Source organism: Anguilla anguilla, chromosome 5 (genome assembly GCF_013347855.1).
Source record: "Anguilla anguilla isolate fAngAng1 chromosome 5, fAngAng1.pri, whole genome shotgun sequence".
Taxonomy (NCBI): domain Eukaryota; kingdom Metazoa; phylum Chordata; class Actinopteri; order Anguilliformes; family Anguillidae; genus Anguilla; species Anguilla anguilla.
Window position 1 is genome coordinate 20016804 of NC_049205.1, and position 13754 is coordinate 20030557.

The 13754-nt window shown below is 40.9% G+C and overlaps 1 protein-coding gene across 2 annotated transcripts; it reads right to left on the reverse strand.

Annotated features, from left to right (window-relative positions):
• Positions 1 to 4543: 4543 nt before the first annotated feature.
• LOC118228533 (vacuolar protein sorting-associated protein 4A) lies at positions 4544 to 12414 on the reverse strand. Of its 2 annotated transcripts, none has more exons than XM_035420123.1 (11): positions 12211 to 12414; positions 11339 to 11450; positions 10748 to 10892; positions 10415 to 10476; positions 9877 to 9996; positions 9343 to 9499; positions 9084 to 9232; positions 8068 to 8149; positions 6812 to 7031; positions 6250 to 6390; positions 4544 to 5597 (listed from the first exon to the last, which is right to left on the reverse strand). In XM_035420123.1, exons 1-11 carry the CDS (start codon positions 12229 to 12231, stop codon positions 5496 to 5498), a joined length of 1311 nt encoding a protein of 436 aa, XP_035276014.1. In that variant the 5' UTR covers positions 12232 to 12414; the 3' UTR covers positions 4544 to 5495. The 2 variants fall into 2 exon arrangements, with proteins under 2 accessions (XP_035276014.1, XP_035276015.1); XM_035420124.1 differs by lacking the exon at positions 12211 to 12414 and adding an exon at positions 11719 to 12198.
• Positions 12415 to 13754: the final 1340 nt, after the last annotated feature.

The window sequence follows — 13754 nt, forward strand, 5'->3', positions numbered from 1 at the left end:
AAGCATCTTAATGTGTTATAGCCTATTGACTTTTTCAGACTTTTCAATTCACATTTTACTCCACATTCATTTAATGATAAGAGTAGGATCCTAAAGTTACCAAAAAACAGACAGATTTCACTAAGCATGGCTAGTTTAGGCTTAGGAACACTGGTCTCCGCACTTTTGGCGTAATTTACATAGCATCTGTACCCTCATATCGCTTGGCCTCATTGAATGTCGAGGACTATTCAGAATATCTGACTTTTAATATGAATTTAATTCCGTTTTCTACTGGGGCTTTAGCTGTTTGTTCAGACTTAACTACAAAGTTTTAGTGACACTGATCATAATTGAACGCTTTCACTTAAATATTTTATTTTTTTACCATGGTATCAAATTAGGTATCGAGAATCATGGAATTTCACTGGTATTGGTATCAACTATGGCGTTGTGACATCCCTAGAACTGACTGTATAGGCCTGTGTTGCTTTGTATTTTTTTACTTACAAACTTAAGAGCATTGACTTTCGTCAGTGACAGTGTAGAAGTGGGAAGCAGCCAAGTGAGCAGGACACCCAGGTCATTGCTCAAAGTATAATAAAGAAACAGTATTTCCCTCTAATGCCATCTTCTACTCTCAAAATTATAACAATGATAACAAGACCCACAGAGCACTGCTTTATGTGTAATCACCTGCACATGTCCACATTACCAGGAGGAAACCTTCCTTTTCACTCATTTATAAAAGGAATGTGGAAAATAGCTCACAACTTAATGATTCACTGCCACCTTCTGGTCAATAAGCCAAACTGCATGCCAAAACTCAAGCTACCTTTTAGTTACTCCTACATCTCACTAAACTCCTGAACATGCTTTAGTCACCACTGCCACACACTGTACACCCCATTCATTTGAAAAAATTGCCTGTTCTGACTTGGAAGTCTTTCTCAGGTTTTCTTGCCAAATTTATGTATATGTAATAAACACACAAGGAGAAACCATTGCAAGAAACTACACAAAAGAAAATCAAAAATAACAAAACAGAACACAATTACAGAAACAAAATCATTTTACCATGACAGTAATCCTAATCCCCCCCCCCCCCCTACCCCCCATTCACTGTACATATACAACCCCCCAACTCCCCAAATGTCCTGGAAACCCTGAACATTATCCACCAATGTGAAAAATACTAAATCAGTGAGCAGACGCTTGTGAACAAGTCAGCTTAAAACATGTACAGGGTCCAATGATGTACAGTGCATGGTATGCTATGAAATTCAAATGCTCAATTGGTATTAAAGGGCCTAATATGTGCCGAGAAAACAATCCCCACATCATTACACCGCCACCACCAGCCTGCACCGTTGACATAAATAGGATGGACCCATGGGTTCATGGTATTTATGCCAAATTCTGACCATAGTATCTACATGCAACAACAGAAATCGAGATTTGTCAGGCCAGGTAACATTTTTCCAATCTTCAGTTGTGTTTTACGTGGGAGCAGTGTCAGCACACTGTCTCTCTAGTTAACCATTAATACATTTAATATGGTTCCTGTAATGTTTTGATAAGAGTACGTCAGTGGTTGTTGCATGTGACCACAGATAAAACTGCACATTGTGCACATTTTCCTGATTAATATGGTTCTTGTTTACATCATTCCCGACTTATTTATAAGTCATGTGAGCTCTGGCCTACTTATCTATGTGTTACACACGAACATTAACACTGCAGTAGCAAAACACACTCCAATCCAGTAACACACACTTATTTTAAAACCAGTTGCTCATATCTGACAGGCACATCCACTAACAAAGTTCAACATTTTATGCATTTAGAGACGCCCTTGTTTCTGATGTTTATTGCGCAATTTTCTATAAACTCTAGAGACTGTGGTGTGTGAAATCTCAGGAGGGCAGCTGCTTCTCAGTTCATGGAACCACCACTTCTGACACCAACAATCATACCACTATTAAAGTCACTTCAATCACGCGTATTGCACATGTTCGGCTAAACAACAACTAAGCCTCTTAAAAATGTCTGCATGCTTTATATACACTACATGGCCAAAGGTATGTGGGCACCTGACATCCAACATCTCATAAAAAATTATGGGCATTAATATGGAGTTGGTCCACCCTTTGCTGCTATAACAACCTCCACTCTCCACTCACTCCACTGGGAAGGCTTTATACTAGATGTTGGAGCATTGGAATTTGCTTCCATTCAGCCAGAAGAGCATAAGTAAGGTCAGGCACTGATTGGGTGATTAGGCCTGGCTTGCAGTTGGCTTTGCAATTCATCCCAAAGGAGTCGGATGGGGTTAAGGGCATGGCTCTGTGCAGGCCAGTCAAGTTCTTCCACACCGTTCTTAAGAAAACCATTTCTGTATGGAGCTCGCTGTGTGTGCGGAATCATTGTCATGTGGAAACAGGAAAGGGCCTTCCCCGAACTGTTGGGGTAGCACAGAATCGTCTAGAATGTGTTTGTATGCTGTAGCGTTAAGATTTTCCTTCACTGGAACTAAGGGGCCTAGCCCAAACCATGAAAAACAGCCCCAGGCCAAGGTGAATCCAGACACTTTTTGTCATATAGTGTACTAAGTTGCACATGATTCACTGTTTGGCAGAGCAGGATATTTGCATTAACAAGCAGGTGTACCTTATAATGTGGCCACACACATTATACACACACACAATATGTTTGGGACAAAGACATTTTCTTGATTTGGGTCTATGTACCACAATTTTAGTTTTGTACTCAAACAATTCACATGGTTAAGATTCTCAGCTTTTATTAAAGGGTATTTTCTTAAGGTTTCACCAGAAATTACAGCACTTTTTATACATAGGCCCCCATTTTGGAACAAATTACTTCACAAGTGTTTTTGATTAGTCAGGTTCAATTGCTTCCTTAATGCAGGTAAAAGAAATCTTTCAGTGTCTTGTTTTGATTCTTGCTTTTTTGTGAACATAAGTACCAGATTTGTGACAATGAAAGTCAAGGAAGCTATTATGAGGCTGAGAAATAAAAAGAAGCACAGGCTAAATCTTAGGCTTACCAAAAATCACCTGTTTGGAACATCATTAAGAAAAAACAGATCACTGGTGAGCTCAGTAATTGCAATGGTCCTGGTAAGTCTAGGAAGACCTCTACAGTTGATGTTCAAAGAATTCTCACCATAATGCCCCAAAACACCTGTCTGACAGATCAGAAACACTCTTGAGGAGACAGGCAAGGATGTGTCAGTGATTATGGTCTGCAGAAGACTTCACAAACAGAACTACAGATGCTAGACGGCGAGATGGAACCCTCTAGTTAACCGCAAAAACAGGATGGCCAGGTTACAGGCTGCCATGAGGGCCCTAAATGAGCCTGCAGAATTCTGGGATAAGGTCTTGTGGACAGATGAGATCCACAGTCACTTGTATAAAGTGTGGAGGCCAAAGGGAACTGTCCAAGGTCCAGAGCATCCCTCCCCCTCATCTGTGAAACATGGTGGGTGTGTTATGATTTGGGCATGTATGGCTGCCACAGGTACTGGCTCACTTTTCTTCATTGATGATGTAACTGCTGATTGCAGCTGAATTCTGAAGTATACAGAAGCATCTTATCCGCTCAAGTTCAAGCAAATACCTCCAAACTCATTGGCTGGTGCTTCATCCTACAGCAAGACGATGATCCCGAACATACTGCTAAAGCAACAAAGGAGTTTCTCAAAGCCAAAAACAAGATAATTCATGACTGAATCCAATTGAACATGTGTTTCTTATGCTGAAGAGAAAACTGAAACAGGCAGTAGCTAAAAATGACTGCAGTAAAGGCCTGGCAGAGCACAACCAGGAAGACACTCAGCACCTGGTGATGTCTATGGGCCACAGATTTTAAGCAGTCATTGCATAAAAAGTGCTCAAATTTCTATAGTGAAACCTAAGTATATAAAATACCTTTAAATAAAAGCTGACAATGTGCATGTTAACCACATGTGAATTGTTAGATACCAAATTGTGGAGTACAGCCAAACCATATATATATATTATGCATTAAAGCTAACAGTCTGCAATTAACCTCCAATACGCTGGAGTAAATACTAACATACTGCACTGTATATATTTATCAATCTGTAACAGTTCTATAAGCTCTTCTGTGTAGCACCTGATGCCTGTGAACTTCAAGAGGACTTTTGTGCTGGGTAACCACGGTGACGTGTTTCAATCTACAGCAGCTGCAGTTGTCAGTCAGCTGTCAGGGAACTTTAAATCAGGAATTTCAAACTCAAATCCTGGCAGGCCGCTGTGTCTGCTGGTTTTTTTTTTAATGTGTTCCTGCACTGAAGTGCTTAATTTAATCATTGATTGACTAAGGGGTCCGAACACCTTGCTTCTGAAGCCTAAAATGGAAGATCACTGAGCTGCTTTCAGTGTGTTTTCAGTTAATCTAATGGTAAATGTACATGGTATCACATTGTACCACAAAATAACCATGGAAACGAATGCTTGGTGAAACTCCAGAAAACAGGTCACAGAAAAAGAAAGGAAATAACTGAGAAACCTCATTGTTTCACAATTCAAGGGCTTTAATGCAATAAGACAAACCTGGTCATCAAAGTGACAGGCATATTTGGTACCATCTCCATGGAGACCAGACCAAAGGACAGCATTTAACACTGTTCTACTCAATGTACAGAGATAACAATAAGACAGGAGAACAAAGCCATTCTTTTTACCCCTCAAAACAATGGTGTAAATTGTGTCTATTACTCGAAAGCGTTCCACACAATGCCTTATGTTGTACAGACAGAATGTGTACAGTATATACACCCTATTGTCTTCATGGTCACCGACTAACCCTACAAAAACCTTCCTCTCCACATGTTGAGCACCTGCAAGCAACTCTCATTTCTTCAGAGGGAGACAGGCCAGTGTTAGTGTTCATACTTCAGAATCCTTTTCGGAAACATTAAATAAAATTAAATAAAATTAAAATAAAAATAAATACATACAGTGGGTAAGTAATACTGCTGGAAAACATAAGTTGTCATGACTGTATTGGGTTGGGAGTACCTGACAGTCTTGCTGAGTGACCATCACTCAACAATCCACAAAACATTCAAAACACTGTAGCCAGGTTTTTTTCTGTAACTACAGCAGGCACACATGCACACACATAACCACACGCATGTATGCACACACACACCTATATGTATGTAAATACACATACACCTACAAATATACACGCACGCGCACACGCACGCACACACACTTCAAGGTGCTCCTTACACTCATCTATCCTTCAGAAATAAACGAAGCACAGAAACAAGCAGCAGAGGGGAGACTGTGTATGTCTGAGAGACATGGAGAGCACAGTCCATAAACAAAGACCATACAAAGTAACACGCTCCTTCCTGCTGGCACACGGTAGTGTATAGACAGTCCAGATTAGAGAGACAAGGGGGGAGTGGTTAGAGGGCTGAGGTTGTGGGTGGGATGCTTTTGGTTCCGCCCTCTTTATCCCTCCTGTCCAAAGTCCTCAGTGAACTTCTTCACCTTCAGCAGGTCCTCGGTGTTGACTGTGGGCCGCGTGGTCGCCAAAGACCGCAGCATGTCCGACTGGAACGCACACAAACAAACAAGAACGCTCAGAATTTTAAAACCCGAACGGAACTGAACTCAACAGACGACTGAGTGTGGCCAATTACATACATTGGCTTGTTGCACTACATTACCCAAACACCACCTAGAGGAGCCAACGTTCCCACCTCCACAACGCAACCATGAATCTCCCAAAACACTAAACCTAGCAAATCATTCAGGATGAACGTATGGTTGAATATGCGGGAACTTCAATATGCAACAGAACATTCTGTATAACACGCTGTATAACCCCAGGGATGCCAACCCTTGTCATAACACAATGAATAATGTGATGCACACATATGCTACCGTCACATTTAAGCAGATTTAAGTACAAGTAACACATAGGAAATTACTGTTCCAAAGGTAGCCAGGTTACATACTGTCGGGGTCTGAGAATTCTCTAGATCTAATGACAAAGTTGTGCACCAAGCACACAAAAGCAGTTTGTAAGTGTGCATGCATTTGTTCGTATGTTGTGTGTGAGTATTAGTGTGAACAGTGTTTGAGCGTGTGTGTGTATGTGAGTGAAGGTGCATGAGTGTGTAGGGCTAGTGTTATGCGTGTGTATCTGTGCGTGTGCACGAGTGTGTGAGTGCCTGTGTGTGTACAAGCATGTTTTTCTCACCATGCACACAATGGGCTCCAGCAGCTTGTCACTGGGCACCTCCATCCAGGTCATCTCTATGGCATCAGGATCGCCGGGGGAACAGGGGGTCAAGAGGTCATCCACCATCACTGAACTGTTGCTCCGAGATGGACCTCTAACCTGGGACAGGAAGGGGAATTGATTAAAAAGAAATGCAATACCACGCGGTCTCTTAAAATGATATAAAACTCCTCTCGTTTTTAATGTGGGCATTTCCCACTGTTTCTAACAGAACCTATCAAGTACCAGTACAGCATTTTAAAATACTGCAGCATGTCCCCGGTAGTAAGTTATCAAATTTAATTAAACACGTGAATGTCGTTTGTAAACATCGCTGTCAATCATTATCTGGGTGTAATTAGTGGAAATGACTTTATCAGCTTAGATTATTGAGGTGGTTCAAATGGGATCATTGAGATGGGGCTTGACAAAGAGGCTACTGTGACCTCTAGCTGGCGGGGCACTGAGGTACAATGCGAGAAAACAACAGGAGACAAACTGATGTCCCTATGTATAGTGGATAAGGGGTGTGCGATTTCACCTTTTTGAAATGCGTGGCAGACTGCACCTTCCTGACGGGCTGCATCAGGGCGTCTCGTACGATGACGCTGATGTCGGCGCCGGAGTACCCGTCCGTCTTTCGGGCCAGCTCCCGCAGGTCGGCCTCCCCCAGGCTGTGGGGGGTGTTGCCCAGGTGGAGCCGGAACATTTGGGCCCGGGCCGGCTCCTCCGGGAGGGGGATGTAAATGCGCTTCTCGAACCTGGAGACGCATCGGACCAGTCAGAACACAGGCAACCACATCCGCTCTCAACACGACTCTCAAATCACTACCTAAAGACCTGCAGACACTCATCTGTCTAACAACGGACTCAGTTATCCTGGGACAAAAAAAACTGAAAAGAACAAAGTAATTAAAAACAGATCAACGTGTGACAAGAAAAGGGGTAAATTTCATTACAGTTCAGCCATTTCAGGAACTGAACTGAAAAAAATCTATCCCCAATGTTTAGTGGAGACTTTTCTAACTGGAATTTGAATTAATTTCCTGAAATCGTTGAAATTAAACAGAATTGACCCCAACCATGCTAGTGGCTTGCTTAAAGGTCCAGGAAACTGGATTCAAATTGTGGTTATATTCCCCAGAAGTGACAACTGATTATCTTCTTAATATTTTCTTCAAGTTTTTAATCCAATTATAACCATTAAATTGTAAAAAAATAAATTAAAAAACACTATTAGATGTGTTGTTAGACTATTAGATGTATTAGATATTGTGACCTATTCGGCAGATAAGGACAGGGTGGGTGTGTATTCTCTGGTCATTAATATTCAAATCCGTAAAACACCTCATATGCAAACTATTCCTAGGTTAGTGCAAGGTGTCCGGTGCAGTAACACTACACTACCCGACAACATGAAAGAAAGCAACATAAGCTAGGCTACACCATCATATAGTTAAACCAGCAGGTCATTCAATGCTTAATAATGTTGTAACACTGAGCTACTGTACACTAACATTAGATTTGACCGCAGGCTCAAACTCCGGAAATTACACCCTAATAAAGAAGGGCTTTAATTCCACATAACTAAGCTTGAAAGTTATTTCATTATCGCTAGCTAACGTTAGGCCGAGCATCACAAGTAGCAACAGTTTGGAGGGAGGGAGGGAATGCAAACGTATTAAAACAACATAAGCCAAGAATTCACAGATTTCAGTTTCCTGGACCTTTAAAATTCTGTACTCCCTAATTTTGCATCCCAACCCATCCCACCCCTTCTCCAGTCTAACCCCTGACCTTCTGCGAATGGCAGCATCCAAGACCCAGGGTATGTTGGTCGCTCCAAGAACTAGGATTCCGTCGTTGTTGTTGCCCACACCTGTCAAATCAGAGATTGGCATGATGAGGCCACATGCATTTCAAGGCTCATAATGCAGCCAAGAGGACTGGTTCAAAGTGGTTTCACTGGAGAAGTTAGCAACTGACAAAAAGCTCTAATACAGACTGCAGAACGTGCATAATACTGAAATGTTTGAAACCTTTAAATGGACGTTGAAATACACCAATTTAAAGAATTTTTATTTGTTACTGATGAAAATAGTTCAACATTAATATTTGAATAAAATTACTTTCACCTTATTTAAATACACAAATGATAAATCTCCTTTTCAGTGATATGCTTTGATTTTGGATTCTTTTTGGAACTATTCTTGGTTGAGCCCTCCTCTCCATTAAATACTGACTTTTGCACATTGTATTTTCTAGCAATAGTGCTTCTTCATTGAATTTTGAGAACACAGTATTTCACATTTTTTCTATCATTGGAAAGTGTTAGTCCAGTAGTTTTCATTTAAAACTCATTAGTTTTGCATCAATGATAATAAATAGCTTGAAAAGGTGTGCTGGAATTAAAATGTTACGTTTTTTCATATATGTGTGTATTTTCACTAACTAATCAATATTGTCCATAGTTAAAGTAGTTATCATAGGTAAAGAGGAGTGATGCGATACGAATGCCCCTCAGTGGAACATATATGCTGTTGTGTGAACCAACTCCCCTTCTCCAGAATAAACCATATTGATCATTTATGGTACCTGCCTCTTAACTGGAATCTAATGGGTGTTACTGCGTATGCTACTTCCTATTTCGATCTGCGACTGGTTAACTGTCAGTCCGCATCTACTCTATGTCCATGGGAAAAGTGACAGGAGCTGGTCAGTCTGTATCTGCTCTATGTCCATGGGAGGAGTGACAGGAACCAGTCAGTCCGTATCTACTCTATGTCCACGGGAGGAGTGACAGGAACTCTCACCCTGCATCTGCACCAGGAACTCAGTCTTGATTCGGCGCGCCGCCTCGCTCTCATTTTCGTTCCTCGAGCCACACAGAGAGTCCACCTCATCGATGAAGATTATAGAGGGCTTGTGCTGCCGGGCCAGTTCAAACAGGTTCTTCACTAGTCTGAGAGAGAAAGGGGGGGGGGGGGGATATGGCAGGAAAGAGATTCAAAAATATTGACAGAGAGACAGAGTGTTGGTAAAATGTGTACAGGAGGTCAGTTAGTCTCTCACTTTTCACTCTCTCCCAGCCACTTGGACATCAGGTCTGAGGATGAGACTGAGAAAAAGGTTGAGTTGTTGGCCTCCGTGGCGACTGCCTTGGCAAGGTAGGACTTTCCTGTTCCAGGAGGGCCAAAGAGCAAGATCCCTCGCCAAGGGGTGCGTTTACCTAGAGAGACAGTTACCCAAATTTAGTCAGGTATGCAACAGTTATTTGCTAAGCATTCTTGCACTCTAGCTTCCATCCAGGGTGTTGCTTCTCTTTCACAAACACGTCTTAAAGAAATGCAGTCCATATTAACAATGTTTACGTCTGTGAAAATATGCATGGATTTGTCTCACCTGCGGAATCAAATATATGGCTACATCTCATCTTTGAAGACAGGTTAGCGATAAGTCACCTATGAGAAGCTGTGTGTGTGGGGTGTCTAACCTGTAAAAAGCTGCGCAGTGAAATTCACACGTAATAGTTTGGCCTCGCATGTGAAACAGTTCACGGGAACGCGCATTTCCCGCGAAAGGGTATGTAGGGAGGTAGTGTCCCACCTGTGAAAAGGTGAGGGAATTTGATAGGCAGGATGACTGCCTCTTTCAGGGCCTCTTTGGCGCCTTCCAGTCCAGCTACGTCGTTCCACCTGACATTGGGCTTCTCCATCACGATGGCACCTGAGAAAAGAGAGGAAACATTCTAAACCACAAGCAACTCAACCCAAACCACGAGCAACTCAACCCAAACCATGAGCGACTCAACCCACGATGCCACAATGCACATGCACAAAGTCATATTCAACCTTGGTGGTGGGCATTATCTGCTCCTGCAAGGCCAGTACCCCACCAACTACATAATGCAGGATTCACCGATAGACTACATTAGGTTTCATTTATGGACACAAGAACAGTCTTAAGCTACACACGAGCTTACTGAGAAATCTGTAAATGACTGGGTACAATAAAAAACAAAGGGAAAAGTCGGTATGAAACCCAGAAACAGATACTACTCTCCTAGCCTGTTCTTGTTGAAACTGCACTAACAGACATTTTCCATCACAACACTGCGACAGACACACAGACAGAGAACACTGACCCATCAGCTGCTCCTGGAGCTTCTTTCTCTCTGGGTTTTCACCCTCACTGTCACTGTCACTCCTGAAGAAAACACACATACACACAAACAGTGTCAGACCACCCTTGTAAATAAAAGCGTGGGTATTCAGTTTGTCGGTTAGTATGTATATGTGGCTAAATATAGTCTCTGTGTGAGTGTTTGTGTATACGGACTTGCACTGTGTGTTTGCGTGTGGTGTACATATGTGAAGATTTGCAGCGTGTGCGCCTGCAGTTGTGGGTATGTGAGTACATGCAAAGTGCATGTCTGTATGTGCACGTGTGTGGATATGCAGTGTGCAATTCTCTGTACTTGTCATTGTTCTGTGCCTCCTTCACTGGCTTCTTCCCCTGTTTTTCCTTGTTCTTCAGGTAGTCCTTCAGCTTCTCGGCTCTGTCCAAGTATTGCACACACTTCCCCCGAATGCTCTCCTTGGCCTTGTCGCTGTGTGCTTCGTCTAGGGGAGGCAGCAAGAATATAAACCCCAAATTAATTTTCCAGTCTCTCCACCACAAGTACTTGACTTCTGAAAAATTTGCCACATCAGAAAGAAACATACATTTTTTCTCATTACTAGCTATTCAAAATCATAAAACCCCACTCCAATTTAATGGTTATCCTCGCCCATTCACATACAGTACATCACACACACCAGAGGCAACCAACCCAGCTCCTTGAAATTAACCATTTTATAGGTTTTCACTCTAACCTTAACATGGTTAGATGGTAGATATCCAGGAATAGGATTTGTCACCACCACTGATAAAGAGTCATCTATGACAAGCTCTGCCAAGGGTAGGTTGTGTGAGAAGAGGGGAAATTTTTTGGCTCGTTTTTTTTTTTTTTTGCTAATAACCCCATCTCCAATCTCCGTGCACGCACGATCCGAAATGCCAAGCTTACACTTGATGGCGTGCAGGAAATATTCCACGGCGTGCTGGTATAGACGCAAGGCCTCTTCATAGTTCTTCGCCTTGTCCTCTTCCGTGGCTTTTGTCACCAGATCGATCGCTTTCTGCATCACACAGCAAGTTACATAATTTCTCTAATCTTAATTAACATTAAAACACACAAAACTCGCCATAACCAACAATGCACAACCATTTAACTTTACCTACAGGTTAACAGCAAATAGTAACTAATAAATATGGCGTGCCTAGAAAACTATCTTCGACTGCTGACCATTTATCATTTGGCATTCACGAAGTCATAAGCCATTCACAAATATGGCTCGAATTTAATCAGCTATAAATCTAGAATGTTGACGAATTAAACTAACTCACGTAATACATTTAAAACGCTGAAAAAAAATCTCGAAGTGCACAACAAAAGAGTGTGCACAGTCATGTACCAGCAGGGTAAAACACCGAAATAGGCACATCAATGGTAGCACGTCACCAAGTAAAGAATCAAGAGAAAAGCCTTCAGTTCATAATAATGTATCACGAACGCAGCTATCATAATTAACAACTATTACTAGCTACATAAATTATAGCATTCACAAGTTTGCTTGTAGCCATAAATGTTTAAGTGACAAAATGTTAGCTCGCACTTATACTCTAGCTAGTTCTGTTTGCATGTATTTTAGCCAATGGCACAGGGCTCGCCAGATATATATGATTTCTGTTGTCTTTACGGTGCAGTTATATCTGTTTCACACAAATGCGCATGGAAGCTAATCCATGACAGCTTTGTTTAGCTCGCACCGTTACAATTAGCCCAATAGCCACTCCGCTAGTGTAACGGAAAGATAGAAATGAATCTGGATAAGTGACCTGTAATGTAGACGTTGTCATTTCATCTCACACCCTTTAAACAAGGAATCTATTAAGTGTAGTATCTGATTCTTGAAATTCCGACACTGTGCGCGTACGAATATCAAATTAATATTAATTTTTACGTTTTGAAGACGCTAAGGTACACACGCGAACGTAAACAAGACTGTTCCGTGAAGCTGAAAACAGTACTACTTCCAGTCGACAGTTTCCGGTGCACACTCCCTGTGAAATTATAACAAAATAAAAGACGTTCATCAATCATCTGAGACTGGCAGTTCTGGTTTAACGGTGTTAGCCCAACACTGATTAGTTCCAGTTGTATTAGGTTTAGTATCTGATGAAAAATACGTTGTTATCGTATAAAAAAGTTACTCACACATACAAAGCACTGTCTATAAATCATTCATTCAAACTGACAAAATCTAGGCCTGCCGTTACAAGTATTGATGTCAAAATTTCACCAAGTTAGAAACAATATTGGCTATTTTACCTCACACAAATTAAACAAACTGTATTCCAAAGTAATGCTACCCAATATTTCCTAAATTGTTTCAAGTAACTTGGCCCTGTGTGTACAAGCGTACAGTAGCCTACATTAATGGGGCAAATCTGTGTGTGGACAGGTTTGTAAGAGTCTAGATTGATTTAATAGCCCTCAATATGTCTAAGTTTTATATGTATTTATGTATTTATCCACCCAGCCTTTCTGTACCGTGAATGATTGTATGTTTCTTGATATAAATGTCTGTTTGTAAATGTGAATGGAATGTGCTACAAGGCAAATGTCTCCATGGGGATAATGAAGTATTCTATATATGTATGCATGTATGTATGTATGTATGTATGTATGTATGTATGTATGCAAATATACAAGAACTTGTACATTTTGTAAAATGAACTTGACAACACAAGTTTAAACATTTTCTTTCTGGTGGTATATGCTTTCTGTAGATATTCATCAGCAGTTTTACACATTCACTTAAATGTCTTGCATAAGGCAATTTTGTTATTTGACACTTTGATGCGACACAAAGTTTGAATAACCACATTGTCAAATGGCAAGATTAATAAAACACAGGGCTAAGTTACTTGAAACAATTTAGGAAACACTGGGTAGCATTGCTTTGGAATTCAGCTTGTTCAATTTGTGTGAGGTAAGATAGTCAAGATTGTTTCTTGTAACTTGGATTAATTTAATGGCAGGCCTAGATTTTGTCAGTTTGAATGAATGACTTATAGACAGTACTTTGTATGTGTGAGTAACTTGCCATTTTTGTACGTTACAAATGCATTTTCCATCAGATATCATTCATTTTCACTGTGTTTGTTATGAGTAAGTAATAATAGTAATTCATATATAAATGTAGGCTATTACAGACATCAATACACATAAATGCATGCAAACATACATAACCTACATTCTGAAAGAAACACATAAGTATGGATTCAATCATTTTTCCTTTTCCTTTATGAATGACAAATAAATGAAAGTGTATGTCATATTTAAGTCATATTTTTAAATGGAAGTTTTTTTAATGGGC

Coding starts and splice junctions, on each gene's coding strand:
- LOC118228533 (XM_035420123.1), bottom strand. CDS start 12,231: ATGACAACGTCTACATTACAG. Junction 10,477..10,747: donor GAGGCACAGAACAATGACAA/GTACAGAGAATT, acceptor TGTTTTCTTCAG/GAGTGACAGTGACAGTGAGG. Junction 7,032..8,067: donor GATGCTGCCATTCGCAGAAG/GTCAGGGGTTAG, acceptor ATGCGTCTCCAG/GTTCGAGAAGCGCATTTACA.